Here is a 19,189-nt window from a genome sequence, read left to right on the forward strand (position 1 = left end):
CGCATCGTCGTCGGGACCCCGGCTGAAATCTCGGCCGGATCATTGGGAACAAATCGGCGCCCAGCTAGTGGCACTGGCCGGAACCGTGGCCCCGGGAAACTTCGGGAAGGTCGGAAATAAGCCCTCGGCGTGATGAAACCTCCATGCTCGTTTGTGTCTCTCTCTCCCCCGACAGAACAGAGGGGCTTCAGGTGGACTGAGCTCGCGCATATGCATCGACATAAACGGTGATATGATATAATTGTATAGATTCTACTTTAGCTTCAGCTTACATGCATGATATTGGTCAGCCTGCTTACTGTGTGGGAGAAACGGGCTCCTGATCTCAGCGGAGAAACTAGACGGCGGAGAAAACGAAACTTAAATTTCTGGCTCTGTGATCCTCGATGTGCCACGTGCAACGGCCGACCAATGGTGTAACTTGATGTAGTAGCAGTAGCAGTAGTAGTAGTAGTAGTAGTAATAGTAGCAGTAGCGGTAGTAGTAGTAGTAGTAGTAGTAGTAATAGTAGCAGTAGCGGTAGTAGTAGTAGTAGTAGTAGTAGCAGTAGCAGTAGTAGTAGTAATAGTAGCAGTAGCAGTAGCAGTAGAAGTAGTAGTAGTAGTAGCAGTAGTAGTAGTAGTAATAGTAGCAGTAGCGGGAGTAGTAGTAGTAGTAGTAGTAGCAGTAGCAGTAGTAGTAGTAATAGTAGCAGTAGCAGTAGCAGTAGAAGTAGTAGTAGTAGTAGCAGTAGTAGTAGTAGTAATAGTAGCAGTAGCATAATAATTGGTGGGGGGGGTCAGAAAAAAATAGCCAATAGCAACAGCCAATAGCAAAATTCAATTGTAATAGCTGGGTTTCAACCAGTAGAGGGTTAGGGTTAGAATTTGGACCTGAATCCATCAACAACACTACTAAATACCCAAATAAAGCAGTTTTCAGCTGAACAAAGTGGTTTTGGGGATTAGTTACTCTTTAAAACAAATTTCCTGCATTTCTACACCACCTAACCTCTTGGATTAAGTCAAGAAACAGCAACCCTCTATAATATTAACCAAAAATGTAAAATTATGTTATATTACTAGATTTCAGCATTGAGGTACATTCATGATTTTGCATAGGCATACTAACCTAAAAACCTATTATTGGGAATCGTGAGAAAGTTTCACAGTGACAGACACAGACCGTCCCCGTAACCATGGTAACTCACTCTCACTCCTGCCTGCGTGCACACGGCGCGAGAGGAGAGGGAGAGACGCAGAAGAGCCGCTGACTGAGATTAATCTGAGCACCATGCATGGGAATAAATTACAATATAACAGATTTGTGTATATTTCTCGCTATTCAGATGGTCTGAATAACTCACTGCTGCACGGTGCTGCTCTGTCTTCGCGCCGTAACATTTATGAATTTCTTTTTCACTGCGTTAGAAAATGGACTTGTGGCATGAGAGCGTGTGATAGATGTCAATTGCGTGAGTCTCACGGTCAAAGACTACTACTACTGCTACTACTACTACTACTGCTACTACTACTACTACTACTACTAGGCCTACTGCTACTGCTACTATTACTACTACTACTACTACTACTACTAAACGTCCTCACAGCACTGCTTGTCATTTCTAATCATTATTAATATGGAAAACACTAACAGGTTAGCAACAGCGATTAGCGGCTACGGCAATTAGCCACAAAGTTAACAACACGTTAAACACACACACACACACACACTCACACGCACACACACACACTGCATAAAATGCCAGATTAAAACAAGTGAAATACCAATCAAGAGAATATTATGTGTTTTTCAGGATAATTTTCAAGATAATTTTCATGAAAGCATATAATTAACCTAAATGAATAAACAAATTCAGATAGTAACACATGAGCAAGACAATACGTTCATGAACAGGCGACTTGTTCACATAATGTAGGCTTAGACTCTACTTAGCAGAGTCTTATTTAATCGCACAGGAAAATCTGTAGCATTCAAAATACATAAACTCCCATCACACTGGGAGTGAACCCGATGGGCTGTTTTGGCTTTTCACAGCTAAAATTCCACAGTGGAATCCTGGTAGTAGTAGTAGTTGTGACCTCACAGTGGGTTCCATTGTAACATCACTCGTGCGGTGGGAAGAGTCTTTGGAACTCGCTTTAAAAGAGCCAGCAGCAGCAGATTGAGGCATATTTGGTGCTGACAACACACAGAGAAAGACGTTAAAGAAAGACTGAGGAGCTAAGAGAGTATTGGAGAACAGAGAGATTACATAGACAGACTACGACTACTGACAGGTTTCTATTAAAGCCAGACTGTTTTTACAGACAGGCTTTTAGAAACCAGGACATGGAAGGGCTTAGAAAAAAGCTCTTGGGAAAGGTGGTGAAGACCAAGGAGAAGACCGTTGAACCTGACGTCCTCCATCATGAGACTGATGATCTCCACCACCAAAACAAGGACTTGATGGAAGAAAATGAGTATCTCAGCCAACAGACTGAGATCCTCAGTCAAGTGAAGCAGGTAATGCGCCACGAATGTGAGGTGCTGAAGGAATCACTTGGCAGAGAGCAGGCCTTCAGGATCCAGGAGCAGGCGAAGTTCAAGGATGAGTTTGAGGCCGTCCACAAAGAACTGGAAGAGGTCAAGGAACTGCTCTGCAGTGAGAGGGCCTCCTGCTCCGAGAAGCAGAGCAAGCTTGAGGTCTGCAAGGAGGAGTTCAAAGACCTCCACAAAGAACTGGACGAGGTCAAGGAACTGCTCTGCACTGAGAGGGCCTCCTGCTCTGAGAAGCAGAGCAAGCTTGAGGCCTGCAAGGAGGATTTAAAAGACCTCCACAAAGAACTGGACGAGGTCAAGGAACTGCTCTGCACTGAGAGGACCTCCTGCTCAGAGAAGCAGAGCAAGCTTGACGACTACAGGAAGGGGTTCAGGATCCTCCGTCAAAGACTGGAGAATGTTGAAGGTTGGTTCCTCAGTGAACGGGCCTCCTGCTACGACAAGCAGATCAAACTCGAGGCCTGGGAGGCAGAGAGGGACATCCTCCGGGGAGAAACGAAGGACCTAAAGGCAAAGCTCAGAGAAAAGGCCTTGAACAACCAAGAGCTGCACATTAAGCTCAAGGCCTCAAAAGAGGAAAATGAGGCGCTCTGCCAGCAGTTAAAGGAGCTGGAAATGCTCCACAGAGGGAAGACCTTGAGCGCCCAGGAGCTTAAAACCAGCCTCAAGGCAGAGAGGAAGGAGAAACAGGCCCTCCGCCGAGAACTGGACAAGCTCAAAGCAAAGCTCCAAAGACAGGCGGCCGTGAGCAGCCGGGAGCAGGCGGGCCGGCCTAGAGGGGGAGAGGAGACCGAGCTGGGAGGAAAAAAGAAGAAGCCCTCCTTGCTGACGAGAATCGTCAACGCCCTGACTCCAAAACGCAGGAGGAAGAAAAAGGAGAAGGAGCAGCAGATGGCGGGGTCCGAGCACCTGACGACCTCTGAGGAGAATGAGAAGGAGGAGGAGTCCAATTCCAGCCGTGACTCCGACATCTCCCTTAATACAAGCACCTGAGCATTTCCAATCCCCCGCCCCTGAACACACCTTAACACCCAATTTCACCCCTCCCTCTATTTTCCCGCAATAAAAGATATCACCACCGATGTCTTTAAAATAATGTTCTGCCTGTATAGTTTTCATTCTGTAGAGAATAGTAAGTGTAATAATAGTAAAGTTACTTTTCAAAAATCTCTGAAAGAATAGAGAACTTTCAAAATCTCAGTATCAATGAAAAAATGTGTCTCCTGCTTGGAGAAAATGTCGAAACAGTGGACTGGAGTGAAAGGCCCAGACCAGGGATTTCCTCCTGCTCCTCCCCCAACATAATCATCTGTACAATATTTGTGTATATAATGTGTGTATAAAGTATGTAATGTGTAATATCTCATGTTCATAATGTAACCTGTTACACCAACAACTCAACAACAACAACAACAAATATTTATTCTAGCATCTTTGCACTCTGCACCATTGCATTATTGCCCTAGTGTTGTTTACGTTGTACATAGTAGTTACGGTAAATCTTTAGGTTTACCTCTGTTCATCTGCTGTATATTTATTCTGTGTAAGTACATTGAGAGCAAATTCCTTGTATGTGTACATACTTGGCCAGTAAAGCTGATTCTGATTCTGATGTCATGGTGATGTCATGCCATAATCTAAGAAACACATCAACTCTGTAAACTCTTTTTTAACTTTGCTTTTTTTGTAATCATCACTGTTATTGTTGTTACTGTCCAGAAATATGCTATGTGATGAATCTATGTATTTAATATGCAGTTTATTTCATTTTATTTTACTTTATTTCTATCTCATTTATGTTTGAATGTATGCTTTGGCAACATGTGCACATGTACGTCATGCCAGGAAAGCTCACTGAATTGAATTGAATTGAATTGAATTGAATTTAAGAGGGCTTCAGGTTATTTGAATAACAAGACTAGGTCAAAACCTAGTATATGGCTGGACCGTCTATGAGTGTGCCACGTGCCACGGCCGACCAATGGCGTAACATAACTCTGCTGTAGCGCGCCCACGGCCCGCATCGATCCTGCCAATCCAAGCGCCAGGCGCTCTGTTACCCATCGGTGCCGAAAACGCTGTTCGCCGGACACCGGGGGCGCATCGTCGTCGGGACCCCGGCCGAAATCTCGGCCGGATCATCGGGGACAAATCGGCGCCCAGCTAGTGGCACTGGCCGGAACCGTGGCCCCGGGAAACTTCAGGAAGGTCGGAAATAAGCCCTCGGCGTGATGAAACCTCCATGCTCGTTTGTGTCCCTCTCTCCCCCGACAGAACAGAGGGGCTTCAGGTGGACTGAGCTCGCGCATATGCATCGACATAAACGGTGATATGATATAATTGTATAGATTCTACTTTAGCTTCAGCTTACATGCATGATATTGGTCAGCCTGCTTACTATGTGGGAGAAACGAGCTCCTGATCTCAGCGGAGACACTAGACGGCGGAGAAAACGAAACTTAAATTTCTGGCTCTGTGATCCTATGATGTGCCACGTGCCACGGCCGACCAATGGTGTAACTTGATCACTCAGTCACTCAGTCAGTCAGTCAGTCAGTGACAGACGTTCGCGTTTGTAGGGCTGGCCCTGCTGTTGCGGTCCAGCCAAAAAAGGCTAAAAAGGCGTTTTTGGTAGGATCATATTTAGGTGATTTTCAAAACTTTCCCTTCATACAATTCCTTAGGACTTTTTTCTCTCATTCAGAACATATTGAGTACACAAAAACCATTGAGTTTGTTTTTGTTGCAATTTGTGGGAGGTCAAGTTACATTATTACTGGACTATGGCTGCCCTATCAAGTCTATTTCTTGTGGCACTTTTTTCATATGGAGATACTTCATTCAACTTCATTACACATTGCACGAAGTCAAAGGCTTGTCAAAATAAAAGTCCTGCGGTTGATTCTCCAATGCGGAGGCAAAATAACACAATGTCGTGGTTTATTTTTTGAGAGGGACATTTTAAGCATCTTTTAATATTGGAGGGGACATGTCCCCCCTGTCCCCCGTGCTTCCTACGCCCATGAGTCACACACACGCAGAGAGAGAGAGAGAGAGAGAGAGAGACTAACACTCATTACACTCGAGGCACTAATTTACAGGGTTTCTTGAAAATTAACCGTTATGTGGCGCTATCATGCACTTTTCTGTGCTGCGCCACCAAGGTCACGTGTGTGTGTGTGTGTGTGTTTGTGGGTGTGTGTACGCGCGCGCGCGCGTGTGCGTCAGACTGGGACAGTTGAACAGTTGAGTAGAGTCCAGACAGTAAGCAGACCCCCTGGTGCTGTGGGAGAAAATGTGGCTGCGGGACGAGGTGTTGAAATCAATATGGCACGCGTTCACGGCGCTGGACGTGGATCAAAGTGGAAGAGTTTCCAAATCTCAGTTAAAGGTACGATTCGGTGTTTCTTTCGATGAGATTTTATGTACTTTGCTTACAGGCTTATAGATGCATCGAATGACGGTTCAGACACTCAAACTGTAACTTTAGTGCACTTGAAGAGCGTTTTGTTATGTTTCTATTTGTTTTGGTTTGTTGCTGATGCGACAATTGAATCCCCCTGCGGGATAGATAAATGAAGCATCTAGCTCATCTAATCGGGTCCGTCAGAAGAGTTGTTTTTCTGAGAGTGGTAGCACGTCCAAACTACACTCTGATATGATAAGGAGCTATTAAGCTGCATTTTAGAGATACTGTATGTTGAGACCAATATGTGTGTTGCACCTGTCAAGTGGGTCAGATTCTTTCAGATTTATCCACTATTTATCCACTGAATATTATTGGACATGGTTAAATGTGCATTGTACCTTTCTCGTGTATAGCAAATACCAATGCTAGTGAATCTAAGGTAGAAAGAAACTATACTTTCTGGTGCAGTGTATGTTTATGCCATAATAGCTCTCCATGAAGTCTGAGATCGGCCTGTTGCATATAGTTTGCTCCTGGAGAAAGGGGCACAGGGAGGATGTGTGTGTAGCAGTGTGGTGTTTTGCTGTATGATAGTGTGGGCCTGGGTCAGAGTTGTTTTCCTGCTGGGTCTGATGTCTATGTGCCCAGCCTGACAAAGACATAGTCTGACTCCGGGGTCCTGCAGGGCCTTTCCTCACACACACACACACACACACACACAGTTGCCCTCACAACACCGCACAGTAGCCAGGAAACTGTAGCTCACCTCCACTGTTCAGTGTTGTGCTGCCTCAGCATTGTCAGCTCCACTTTGTAGCACTTTATTTTTGTTTTCAACACAGTCTTTACCAATGTGAACACAATCTCGGTGTGGACCTTGAAACTCTAGATGTCCCTGTCATTCATTGGTTCGTCGTCTTTCCCTACTTATTCCTCTTCAGGGTCACGGGGGGGCTGGAGCCTATCCCAGCGTGCATTGGGTGGAAGGCAGGGAAACGCCCGGGACGCCAGTCCATCATAGGGCTAACACAGATAGACAGACACACACTCACATACAGTCATGGTCAATTTTAGAGTCTCCAATCCACTTGACTTGCATGTCTTTGGATTGTGGGAAAAAACATGCAAACCCTAGAAAGCAGAAATCTGGGAATCGAACCCTGGTCGTTCTTGCTGTGAGGCGACAGTGCTCACCTAGGTTTTCAAATGCAAAAGATTTTATTACCTGTCATGTGAGTGTAATTCACCCATTATTAGGTCTATACAGTTGAACTAGTAACAGTATGAAACAGTTTCAGCACAATGAGCGAAAATGAACAGAAGTAACGCTTGGCCAGTAATGCTTGAAAGGAACACTGCCATGTTTTTGCATGCATGGTAGCGTGATCTTGAACTTCATCTTTAACTTATGCTTATGAGGTCATGCTGAATGGCGCAGTGTACTGAATGTACTGAATGTACTGAATGTACTGAATGTTGGGTTTGATGTAGTTTGATATCTCTCAGTACCCACTTGGCGCCATGCCTTGTCTTTTTTATGTGATAGCGTCTCGCTCACCTGAGTCATTACTTCACTCAGGTACTTTCTCACAACCTGTGTACGGTGATGAAGATCCCTCATGACCCCGTGGCCCTGGAACAGCACTTCAAGGATGACAATGAAGGGCCGGTGTCCAACCAGGGCTACATGCCGTACCTCAACAGGTTCATTCTCGACAAGGTGGGCACCGGGAAACAGATTTTGTGTCACTAATATTAAACTCCTCAAATTCTATTAAACTCCTCCTCATTTTTGCCATAATGTCTCAATGTAAAGCTGAATGTTTTAATCCAGAAAATGGGGTCATTTTTGTGTTTTAGTGGGACACAGTAGGGCTGGGCGATAATTCAATATCATCGTTTATCGTCTTTCAGTGGAATCATAAGATATCATGATTATGATATCGTGACACAATTCTGCTGTCTAAATTGATGATAACAAGCAAAGTTTATTTAAAGACTCTAAACAAATGAGGTATGAAACATTTTTAAAAAATATAATTAAAATATAATTTGAAAATGCCAATATTGTTTGACATCACACCTAACATTATCATTCGGTTCAATGCATTAATTAGATTATTTAACATGTGATCTTGCATACATGAGCCCTATTGTGGTATATATCGATATCTAAAAACAAATCCTTATGATTATCTTGATATTGTTTTCGCCCAGCCTTAGGACAGAGTTACCACTGTCGGTGTATGGTGGTGGGAATGGGAATTGGGGGATCTTGTGTTTCTACTCTCGTCTACTGTAGATGCTGTAGTTTGACAAGCTTGCATGGAAAAGTATGTTCTTCAAAATGACAAGCGTGCAAGACAAAATCGCCTCCAACACTCACAAATTCAGGCCACCTCAGCTAACTGCTGTTTCCTCAGTCAAAGACTGTGTGACACGGAATATGCTGACTAATCATGATCAGTGGTCTGTGCGGCAGAGGAAATGCTTTTGCTTACTGCTTTCTTGTAAGCAAAGAAATAGAATTTTCTTTCTATGGTTATTAAGAGCATAACATGTACTTATTCAAATTTGTAGATATCAAGGGAAGCGTCTTTGCATTCATGTGTGATGAAACAGGTGCAATATCTGAATCAACCCCTTCATTCAAAGGCATTCCTGTCTCTAACAGGATATTTGACCTGCACCCTAGTTGGCCTATTGTAACACTCACATCTGTTGAAATGTACCATGAGGCTTGCCATCAGCTTTGTTGGCAATAAAACTAACACTGATGTCAATTAGTAAACTGCTTGAGTTTCACTATTTGTACTTGGAGGCTATTTCCTTGCCTTTCTCTCTTCGACTCTGACTTGAATTGAAATGAGGCATTTAAGAACATTAAGTTTGTACTTCACATCCTGTGGACAAAAGTATGTGAAAGGAGACAAACGCCAGTCTCCTACTTAGCATTTGTAAACACGCTGGCCTTACGGGTGCTGAGGGATCTGACTTTGGCTGAATTCTGTGTTTTTAATCACAGGTACGGGATGATTTCGACATACTGGAGTTCAACAAGATATGCTGGACGCTGTGTTACAGGAAAAATATCAGCACCGCTCATCTTCTCATCTCAACCGACGATGCCTTCAAAGTCTGGAGCATTTTCAACTTTCTGTCAGAGGACAGGTACCCGCTCATCATCATTACTGAAGAGGTAAGAAAGATCCTCACAGCCCTACGACTCACAACACATGGAAATGGACATTCATATCTGTCCCATTCTCTGTTTGAGACAAGAATCTAATATAGAAAAGGGGAATGATTAAGACACACCTTGACCAAACAGACCTTTCTAGCTATTTTCTAGATTTTCTATGCTGGTTTGAGCTGTTATGGCGTCTGTCCTCCTCCCTTAGATTGAATACTTCTTGCGAAAGCTGATGGAGGCCATGGGGAACGGTTGGAACGAGGAGAAGTTTGCGGATTACAAGCTCCAGCTGAACATGAAGAACAACTGCCTGACTGCCTGGGAGCTGATTGAGCTGGTGGGCATGGGTCACTTCAGCAAGGGCATGAACCGGCAGACCCTGTCCATGGGCATCACGGAGGTCTTCCAGGAGCTCATACTGGATGTGCTCAAGCAGGTGAGACGGCGCTCACTGACTCGCTTATCTGCTCTCTGTACACACATCAACTGGCATCGATTGAACTGACATTATGTCCCGCCACCTTGGTGCATGGTGTGGACTGTCACACATTCTTGCGAACAAAATAACTGATGAAAATGATAGTACTTACACCACAGGTTCCTCCTATAGGCTTCTCAAGTGTTGTCATTTCTTTTCACCTATGGTGACAATGAATGGGATTTTTGGATCCCATTTGCCCATCATTCTGTTCTTAAAATGGGTGAATAATGTAAGTAATGACATGACAACAAAGTTATTACATGTTGTAATGTGTTACTGGATTTTTTAAACATATTTTGCTGACCACCATGGGGCAGATGTTGCATTACTTCACAAAGCAAATGAAATATGGCTAGCAAATTTTTTTTTTCAAAACCCATCAGAATCTACCTGAACAAATAAAGAAACGCATAGTCAAGTCAGGTCATACTTTATTTGTATAGCACATTTCATTCACATTCAAGTTTTGAGCCCACTTTTAAAAGAGCTTAGAGTTTTGGCACATCTAAGGGAATCTGGCAGGCTCTTTCGGTGGCCGGGGGCGTAGTGACTAAAAGCAGCTTCACCAGATTAGATTTTTCTCTAGGAACAGCTAAAAGGCCAGTGCCAGATGACCTTAGAGGCCTGAGTGGTTCATAGGTTAAAAGCAGTTCTGGAGCAAACTAGAAGCCAGTGTAGTGATCTAAGACCTGGTGTGATGTGGTCTGTCTTTCTAGTCCCAGTCCAAACCTGGGCTGCAGCATTCTGAATGAGTTGCAGCCATCCCACAGTGTTTTTGGGAAGGCCAGAGAAAAGACTGTTTGGATAGAAAACATCTTATTTTTGAGATATTTTTAAGGTGATAAAAAGCTGATCTTGTGACATAATAGAAGAACCATGGAAAGCAAAAATAGTAAAAGCAAGATTAGTGTTGATTTTCATGTTAGACTGAAAGGGGATGGAAACCCTTATTTGGGCCAAAAAATTATACCTTGCTGCATACATTTGCATATTAACGAGGAAAACCTGATCTTCTTGAAACTACTGTAACTCCTTAATGTTTTAAGATGTGTAGTTCATATTAATACCACCCATGTGTTATGTGAAGACAAGCATGTTGACATAGAGATATTTGCTAATTAATGCATGAATCATCTTAATTAATGACCTCATTATCATAACTGGCTATGTTTAATATATCATGGTGATTATGGCGGGACATTAGGCAGCTCAAGTGCCTCTTGTTTTACTTCATTCTTCATTCTTTTTTCATTCTGTATCCTGAAGGGCTACATGATGAAAAAGGGTCACAAAAGGAAAAACTGGACAGAGCGCTGGTTTGTGCTTCGGCCAAACTCGATGTCATACTATGTGTGTGAGGACCTCACAGACAAGAAAGGAGAAATTGTTCTGGACCGCAACTGCTGTGTGGAGGTAAAACTTAATCAGTATAATTTGGATGATGTAATGTTATGTCAGAATCTATTGTTGTCTACATGTTAAATAAGGAAGATGCAATGTATTTTTAAAAAAGTATAGTTGCATAATTTTTTGTCATTATTGACCAATCATTTGTCACAAGCTCCTTCATGTTTCCAAATGATGAAAGCTGAAATTTCCTGAATGATTTCATTTAACTCGGAAACTATCAGTTCCTAAACAGCCGTGACTTTTTAATAAACCCACATTTTTTACAACATGGTTAAGAGTACCACAACAAGCGTCTTTGAGCACCGAGAAAAGCGCTATATAAATGTAATGTATTATTATTATTATTATTATTATTAACATGTTAATCTCTCCTGCAGTCTCTCCCAGATAAGGAAGGGAAGAAATGCCTGTTCATCATCAAGTGCCATGACAAAAGCTATGAGATCAGTGCCTCGGATAAAAAGAAGAAACAGGAATGGCTCCAAGGTAGTGACCAGTCTTTTTATCCACCACTCTGTAACTAACTTGCGGTTTCTCACAGTTTTTACCGACTCACCAGTGAATCTTTTGTATAATCAGGATGTTGTGTAGCTCAATCAGCCAGAGCAAATTTACTATATACCAGAGCAGTGACTCCGCTCTGCCTCCATCCCCTGGCAGCTATCCAGACGTGCATCCAGCTGCTGAGGCTGGGGCTGCCGTCTCCTCACCGCGAGGCCCGGCTGAGGCGCAGGGAGCTGCGGCAGAGGCAGCAGGTGGAGCAGGAGGAGCTGGAGGAGAGGATGAAGCAGCTGCAGACGGCCAACGAGAGCAAACAGAGACAGCTGGAGGCCATGAGGAAGGTACTCTTCTCCGCTAAACCTCTACACCTAGAAACTGACATTTCAGGCAGTTTTTGCTCCAGTAACCATTTGCACAACTGAAATGTTGTATATAGGAATCCATTCACAACTCGTGCTACCTTCAGTGAGTATTTCTGTCTCAAACATGCCGTATTGAACAATGATGATTCTATTATAGGGGGCCGTTTTCTCCTATTAGTCCCTGCCTGATTTTCTACCACTTTTTCTCTGTTTGCCTAGCTTTGTTCCATGATATTACTGTTTACCAAGAACAAGCCTAGAGTAAACATTTTGACTCCTGTATATGATGCAATGCTGTGTGTTGGGGGAGGCATATTTTTTTGGGGAAACTATTCTTGTTAATATACTATATAATGAAGCTGATATAGGTCTTAATGAGAAATGTGGTGATGATGAAAAGAATCATCATTGTGTGTAAGAATTCAACATGGTAGCTCAAAAAAAGCCAGAAAATATGCTATACTATAAGTATAAATATTGCAATATATATTAGGTCAGTCAGTGTAATTTTAATGCTGGATCTCAGTGACAAGTCATTCATTTTCTCATTAAAGTTGGCCTAATAGTTTAAATATGATGACATCACATATGACGAACAACACAAGAAACAACACTAGACACAATGAAAGGTCAGGGCTTACCCACACTGCCTCTTTTCCTGGCCTGTGGAAAAATCCCCTCCATCTCTTTCCTGCTCTCCTAGTTCTTTCTTCTATGCGCATAGAAGTTGCGTTTGAATATTAAATATTTTATAGATGTGGGTTTAAAGATTTCACATTGACAGTGTACTCTGTGTGTATGTGGACAGTGACACATTGTTTGATATTTTAGCTCCAGACTTGTGGGCCTGTTAATGTTAATAACTGTTAATAACTATGAAGTTAAAGTGCAGACTGACAGCTTTCATTTGCAGATATTTGCAGCCATAATGGATGAAATGCTAATGAACTAAATATGTTTCTGTTCATGGTCCCCCCATTTCAGAGCTCTTAGATGTTTTGGACAGATTAGGATTATATTTGTAAAATATCTTTTTTTTTTGTCTGTAGACAAAATAATAAAATAATAATATAGAAATCTTACTGTGCAGTGACTTCCAGTCTGCAGTCCATAACCGTCACCAGAGCGTTATGTTTTCAGTGTATTTCTATGAGATCTGTGACTTCAGCCAGCTCTAAATGTCTTTGAGGCAGTATGCAGTACTTGTATGCAGTGCTAAATTAATATGACTGATCAAGGACCTGAGTTATCAATCATCATCATACTATAAAGCAAGGAATCTCTGTCTGTCTGTGTGTCCTTTGCATATCTCGAGAACCGTTCGTCCGATCGACTTCACACTTGGCAGGTGTATTGCTGGGGACCCAAGGAAGTGCAGTGTCGGATTTGGTGCAATTTGGACACGCGACACGTTCAGTATTAATAAACTTTGAATAAACAAGCGAACAGCGCTCTGTGCAGCAGCAGCGCGAACGGGCACTGCACTAGTCCTTACAAATGGACATGAATAACCTAAATAGCTGTTTTTACCTACTATACTCCCTATTTTATTGTTATTTTAGATCACAAGTAATAACAACACAAATTCAAACCATCAGACAATGTGCTGCTGTTCAAAGTGTTATGGAGCTCATCTACATTGCTTACTGCTTACAATGCTGTAATAGTATTACAATGTTTATATAGCATTACTCCAGTACCAGTCAGAAACATCACGTTTTTTGGGGTGTTTCCGTGGTTTCTGTCACTCCTTTTTATTTCCAGTTTATCTGGTCTGACCCTTGTGTAATTAGTGCTAAACTGGTACAAAATGACATTCTGTACTGAGTGCCTAATTGATTATAAAAGAATGCTTTTATTAGTAAGTTTAAACGTTTCATTTTGATGTAATTAACTGTGAGAAAAGTAGCATGATACAGCAGTACATTTATCAAGAAAAGGGAAGCAAAAGCTGCCATGCAAACGATGTGTTATAGGGAACACCTGCGTCAAATAGAAGGCAAAGGGTGTGAACTGGAGTGCTGCTGCTGTGATGATTTACATCAGCGTCTTGAAGAACTCTCACTTCTGCTTTTACCCTGCCAGATGGATTTCTTCATATCTTTATATACTAGGCAAGTCCTGTCCACGTGGAGAATGACATTTTCTTATCGTGGAATCTAATCTACCATTGTGAATATTTGCATCTTTTGCCTGATGCGCATTTGTGTTGTTGAACTAGAACGTTTAAAAGCAAAACATGTTAACTGTTATTTATTTTAAAAATTATTTTAAAAATTCTCAATCTATTGACCTAGAAGTACATGCTGTAGTAAACTGCTGTTCTATACTCCTGATAAACCTAACTGAAGCACGTTTTAACACAAATTCACAAATTCTTCCTTAAAAAAGCCCGAGAACAAGTTTCTTTATAAAGTCTTGTCAGTCTTTAAGGGATTTCCTCTTGTAGCCTAAGGTAGCCTCCAGTCAACAAAGAAGTAACAGCTCTTGGCTCTTTCCTCCTTTGTGCCTCGCAGGAAGTGGAAGAGGCAGCGGCCAAAGCCGCAATGGAGGAGCGTAGGAGGATGCAGACTCAGACAGACCTGCAAGATCGCTACAGATTGGACCTAGAGAGAGAGAAAATGGTAACCGCGCTGCCCAAGTCTGCCTTTCACATTCTGCATCGACATCTCCTCTTCCTGATCCTGCTGATGTGGGATAATAAATGATACACTACACATGTGGGGGGGACACACTTGCGTTAGATGTTCAGAAACAAAACAAATAACCTGGTAAACGCAGGATAACTTTCTGCATAGATCTTCTGATTACGTTTCTATCATCCATCTCACCCCTTGAATACATAATATGTGGAACCACCCTTCCAGGAAACAGACACTCAAAATAATTTTAACGTCATGGCTCATGGAGTCCCATGATGATGAGTCATCTTTTTGTCTGAGATGCACTAACAGTCTTAATATTCACTGTCTCACTATAATTGCAGTGAAAGCAGGTCTTGCCACTTGACTAAGATTCATCTCTTACGATAAGATAAAGATAAGATCAACTTAATTGACCACTGAGGGGAAATTGCGTCATTGCAGCTACAAAGAATAGGATGTAGATAAAGCAGAAGTAAATGCCACATATTAAACATTAAAGACAGTGTCCTCATCATGCTAAACAGAGCTTCTATTGGTTAGAATTGGAAAGAATTCCCACTGTGTTAATAATACAGATTTACAGATATTTGTTGTGTACAGATTTACAAACTTACAGTTCCTATATGCAGGGTGTAAAAATGTGCATCATTGGCTGTCCACATTATCATTGTCGTGTGTGTGTGTGTGTGTGTGTGTGTGTGTGTGTGTGTGTGTGTGTGTGTGTGTGTGTGTGTGTGTGTGTGTGTGTGTGTCCTCTCCCTCAGGTGCGTCAGCAGATGGAGGAGCAGGTGGCCCAAAAGACCAGTGAACTGGAGCAGTACCTGCAGCGCGTCCGGGAGCTGGAGGACATGTACCACCGGCTGGAGGAGGCCTTAGAAGATGAGAGGCAGGCCAAGCAGGACGAGGAGGCCATGCGCAAGCTGCAGGCCAGGTCAGACACACACACACACAGATAGAGCACACAGTATGTGGATGAATATAAGATAAGTCTGAGCATGGGCGTCACGGCGGCTCAGTGGTTAGGATTGTCACCCCACAGCTCTATTTATAGCTTATGGTTATGGTTCTAGCACCCCGGGGCCCTGAATATGAATAAGCGGGTAAAGAAAATGAATGAATGAAAGAAATTTTAAGCATTCCCATCATGCAGTATGTTCTTATATGTGAGTCATTTAGGCATACGCACAACTTTTGGGTGCTGGTGCTGTGTAGAATGCGCACACTACGCTCTATTACAGTAATGAACGCTTTATTAATGAAAAGACAACATTTCAGAGACCTGATGAAGACTCTTAATGGTTTGAAATATTGTCTTTGAATTAATACAAGTGATTTTGGAGCAAAGTGTGCCGGTGCTACTCTTTTATCTTCTATTTTTGTTCTTAACTGTACCATAGGTTTTAACGTATGTGTCTGTGTCCGCCCCTTACAGGCTGCTGGAGGAGGAGGCAGCGAAGCGGGCCGAGCTGGAGCACATCCACCTGCAGCAGCAGAGGGCGATCTCTCAGACTCAGGCCGAGAAGAAGGAGCTGGAGGCCGAGCAGCTGGCCAAGGAGAAAGCCCTGCAGGCGGCCATGCATCAGCTGGAGAGCCTGGAGAGGGAGAGGCATGGGGCGCTGGAGCAGTACGAGGTCAGGGAACACGTACACGTTGAGGGAACAAAATAGCCAAGATCATATCCAGTGGTCACACTTTATTTGGATGGTCCAATGCTGGTACTCAACTTACTATCAAGTGACTATAATGTGTCACTAAAAAGTCTACTGAGTTTCAGGTGATACTCACAATTGTGTGAAGAGTAGATAGATATTCAGTGTTTGGGCTACGATTAATCTTAGCGTTGGCGTTAATGTTACAAATAGGATCAGGTTAGGGTTGGGGTCAGGGTTAAAGTCCCCATGAAATGAACTCCCATTACTTTTACTTACTGAAAACAGAGTATATTTAATGGTGATCTCATAATACACTAGTAGGCGTAAATATAAATTCCAACCAAAAGCAGTTGAAAACAAGTCTTTAAAATGGGGTTTGATCAGGGTTACATAGTCTGTCGAGATGCACTGAACAGGCAACAGACACTTTATTGAAGGTCCCCTGATAGTCGAGTATTAACACTGGACTATCTTTGATTTTACCAATCTGAAACCCTGACGTGAGAGGTTAACGTTGTCTGTCAATCTACCCCTAAAATGGAGCCTCTCTCAATGTCTGAAGAGAAATAACAGCTATTATACATGGAAGCCGCTTCTGCTTCATGCAGTCTTTCCTTCATATAGTTACATTATTATTTACAGCTGCGCCTATTTGTGGCTTCCTGTTTTCATTTAGCTGAAGACGATGTTCACTCTCCATATATTAGTTAAAATCTCCCCAACAACTACACTGACCTACATAAAACTACATATGCATTACGTTTGACATTTTCTGTATTTTGCTTTCATCCAGAGGACTTTCAATTAGTGCAACAGTAGAATTAGCTAAAAGTCATGTATCACCGGTATTACAGTCAGCCAGTAATGAGGAGTACAAGAGTCAAAACAATAATGCAGAGTCAGAATAAAATATTAATGTATTCTCAATAATGGAGAAGTGCTAAGTAAGCCAAGTAGAGACAGTAAGCAGAACCGTCTCGAATGTCTCAAGTGTTTTGACACCATCATCACCACCGACAGCTCATACTGTCCTTATGTGAATGACTCAAAGCCATTACACTCATTTATCTGTCTGTCTGCACTCCACTGACATCTGTTGGGTGTTTATACAGTCTCTCTCTCTCTCTCTCCTCTCTCTCTCTCTCTCTCTCTCTCTCTCAGGAGGTGACAAAGAAACTTGAGCGGGCAGCTAACAAGACTAAGACTTGGAAAGACAAGGTGGCCAAACACGAGGGACTGGTGCGTCTCATCCAGCCAGGTAAGGATTGTTGATGTATGTGTGTGTGTGTGTCCAGAAAAATTTAAACAATAAGCTATGAGAGGCTGCGCTTTACAGTGATTTCAGAACCGCTAAGCATGATGTGAGGGCTGTATTGCTTAACGGCGGTAACGCACCGTTGTATTATAGAAGAAAAAATGCAAATGTTCATTAAATCTTTTTATTTTTGATCATTAATCATTAGATAATAACAATAATTAAATGTTACTTCCATCTTCTACAGTTGGTGAACATTAGTTACCAAAGTGGCTGCTCATTAATCTATAAATGAACAGTTATGCAGTCACAGGTGTTCATTTATTGAGCATTTTACAACAGCTGCTAGGTTTTTACATTTAAGTTAATGACAGTTGTGCTTCTTGCTGTGTTTTGCAAAATTATGAAGCCGTTATGCTCTATAATTTGAACAAAGGTCCCGATTAAAAAAGGACTTTATATTGAAAGGCGAGACAGGTAACTCAGACCATTGTTTACCTATTCTAACTTGGCCAACCCTGTACTTCATATTGCCTCAGAGTAATTTAAAGCTAAAGCACATGCAAAGTCTGCCTTCAAGCCCAGAATCATTGTCGTCTCACATCTTCAGTCCTAAGAATATGGAGCCAAAACATCAAATAATGTGCTGCTTTCCAAATACTTAGGGAGCCTCCTATAAATGATGTATGTGTGTGTTAGTGTGTAAGTAAGGTAAAAAGGTTTCCCTCCCTTCTCTCGTCCCTGGCTCTGTTGTAGGCCATAAGGGACCTCAGAGGATCACTAACTGGGGTCCGGCCTCATTCACTGACGCCGAGTTGGAATTTAGGAAGAAGTCCTGGCAGGAGAGGAAGAACCAGGGGGCTCAGGCTCAGTAAACACCGAGCATGTTAGACGGACCACACACTGATGTTGTAGCATCACAAGACTCTTACCGTAATGATGACGAGCCACGAATTAACTCTTGAGTCCATGCTTTCACATTCTGAGACTGAAGCGGTGAGATAAATGGTCTTCTGAGCCACATGATAGATATGTGTGTATACCCGGTGGGAAATTAGCAAGAGAATTATGTTTGAAGCTGTGTGTTGTTGTATTAACAGATTTTATAACTGCATTTTTTTAAACTGCATTTTATCAATTTCCTCTATAACTAACGTTCATATTCAAGTTTTTTTTTTATTTTCTTAATTAGAATTTTTTTGTAGGCAGATTTAAAATTGTAATGTTCATGCCGTCCATTCTAATTGTATGTGCTGAGTATATTCAGTGTGTTGCTTTGAGGTAGTTTTGTGTTTTGACATTCTACTTGTATTGAATAAACTGAGTAAACCTGCTGTAGCGTTTATTGTTTTCAACTGCTTTTGTCTGATGAAACCACTGGGATGTATCCTAAGGAATATATGGAACATTTGACTCATTGAGCATTGAAATGATAACAGTAAATACATTTTCTTATTGACTGCAGTTTCCTGGTGGAATCTTGTACTTAGTGTGATTTTTAAAGTCTGTCCTTATGTCTGTTGTGCTTCTCAAATCAGCATGTTGTGAAAACAGCTGGAGAAAAAAAATGCTTTTGATCCCAGTATTTGAAAAACATTTGAGCTTCACAGTGTCCATTAACCTTTTAGGAGGATCTCCCCTCTTTGAAGTTTACATTCATTCATTCCTTTTTACTACACTGAACAAAAATATAAACGCAACACTTTTGGTTTTGCTCCCATTTTTCACGAGTTGAAATAA

General features: G+C 42.1%; 2 protein-coding genes across 3 annotated transcripts; both read left to right on the top strand.

Moving 5' to 3' along the window:
• Window positions 1–2,331: 2,331 nt before the first annotated feature.
• On the top strand, window positions 2,332–3,534 carry LOC139641435 (ELKS/Rab6-interacting/CAST family member 1-like). The gene has a single exon (XM_071515840.1). It carries the CDS (start codon window positions 2,332–2,334, stop codon window positions 3,532–3,534), a length of 1,203 nt encoding a protein of 400 aa, XP_071371941.1.
• Window positions 3,535–5,796: 2,262 nt separating this feature from the next.
• LOC139641421 (switch-associated protein 70-like) lies at window positions 5,797–18,783 on the top strand. 2 transcript variants are annotated; one of them, XM_071515819.1, is made up of 12 exons: window positions 5,797–5,932; window positions 7,530–7,670; window positions 8,976–9,149; window positions 9,352–9,579; window positions 10,891–11,037; window positions 11,412–11,520; window positions 11,695–11,876; window positions 14,414–14,521; window positions 15,307–15,473; window positions 15,975–16,173; window positions 17,356–17,452; window positions 18,206–18,783. In XM_071515819.1, the coding sequence occupies exons 1-12, from the start codon at window positions 5,837–5,839 to the stop codon at window positions 18,322–18,324; spliced, it is 1,767 nt and encodes a 588-aa protein (XP_071371920.1). In that variant the 5' UTR covers window positions 5,797–5,836; the 3' UTR covers window positions 18,325–18,783. The 2 variants fall into 2 exon arrangements, with proteins under 2 accessions (XP_071371920.1, XP_071371921.1); XM_071515820.1 differs by lacking the exon at window positions 8,976–9,149.
• The last annotated feature ends 406 nt before the right edge of the window (window positions 18,784–19,189 follow it).

The sequence above is a fragment of the Centroberyx affinis genome, unplaced genomic scaffold (assembly GCF_046629955.1).
Source record: "Centroberyx affinis isolate AG114_WGS23_722 - 3 ecotype Tasmania unplaced genomic scaffold, CSIRO-AGI_Caff_v1 ptg000369l_1, whole genome shotgun sequence".
In the NCBI taxonomy this organism is placed as follows: domain Eukaryota; kingdom Metazoa; phylum Chordata; class Actinopteri; order Beryciformes; family Berycidae; genus Centroberyx; species Centroberyx affinis.

What these genes read in the sequence shown, in the direction of transcription:
- LOC139641435 (XM_071515840.1), top strand. Translation starts at nt 2,332, where the DNA reads ATGGAAGGGCTTAGAAAAAAGCTCTTGGGAAAGGTGGTGAAGACCAAG.
- LOC139641421 (XM_071515819.1), top strand. Translation starts at nt 5,837, where the DNA reads ATGTGGCTGCGGGACGAGGTGTTGAAATCAATATGGCACGCGTTCACG. An exon ending in TTTCCAAATCTCAGTTAAAG is followed by an intron (nt 5,933 to 7,529) that starts GTACGATTCGGT and finishes TACTTCACTCAG; the next exon opens with GTACTTTCTCACAACCTGTG. An exon ending in TACTGGATGTGCTCAAGCAG is followed by an intron (nt 9,580 to 10,890) that starts GTGAGACGGCGC and finishes TGTATCCTGAAG; the next exon opens with GGCTACATGATGAAAAAGGG.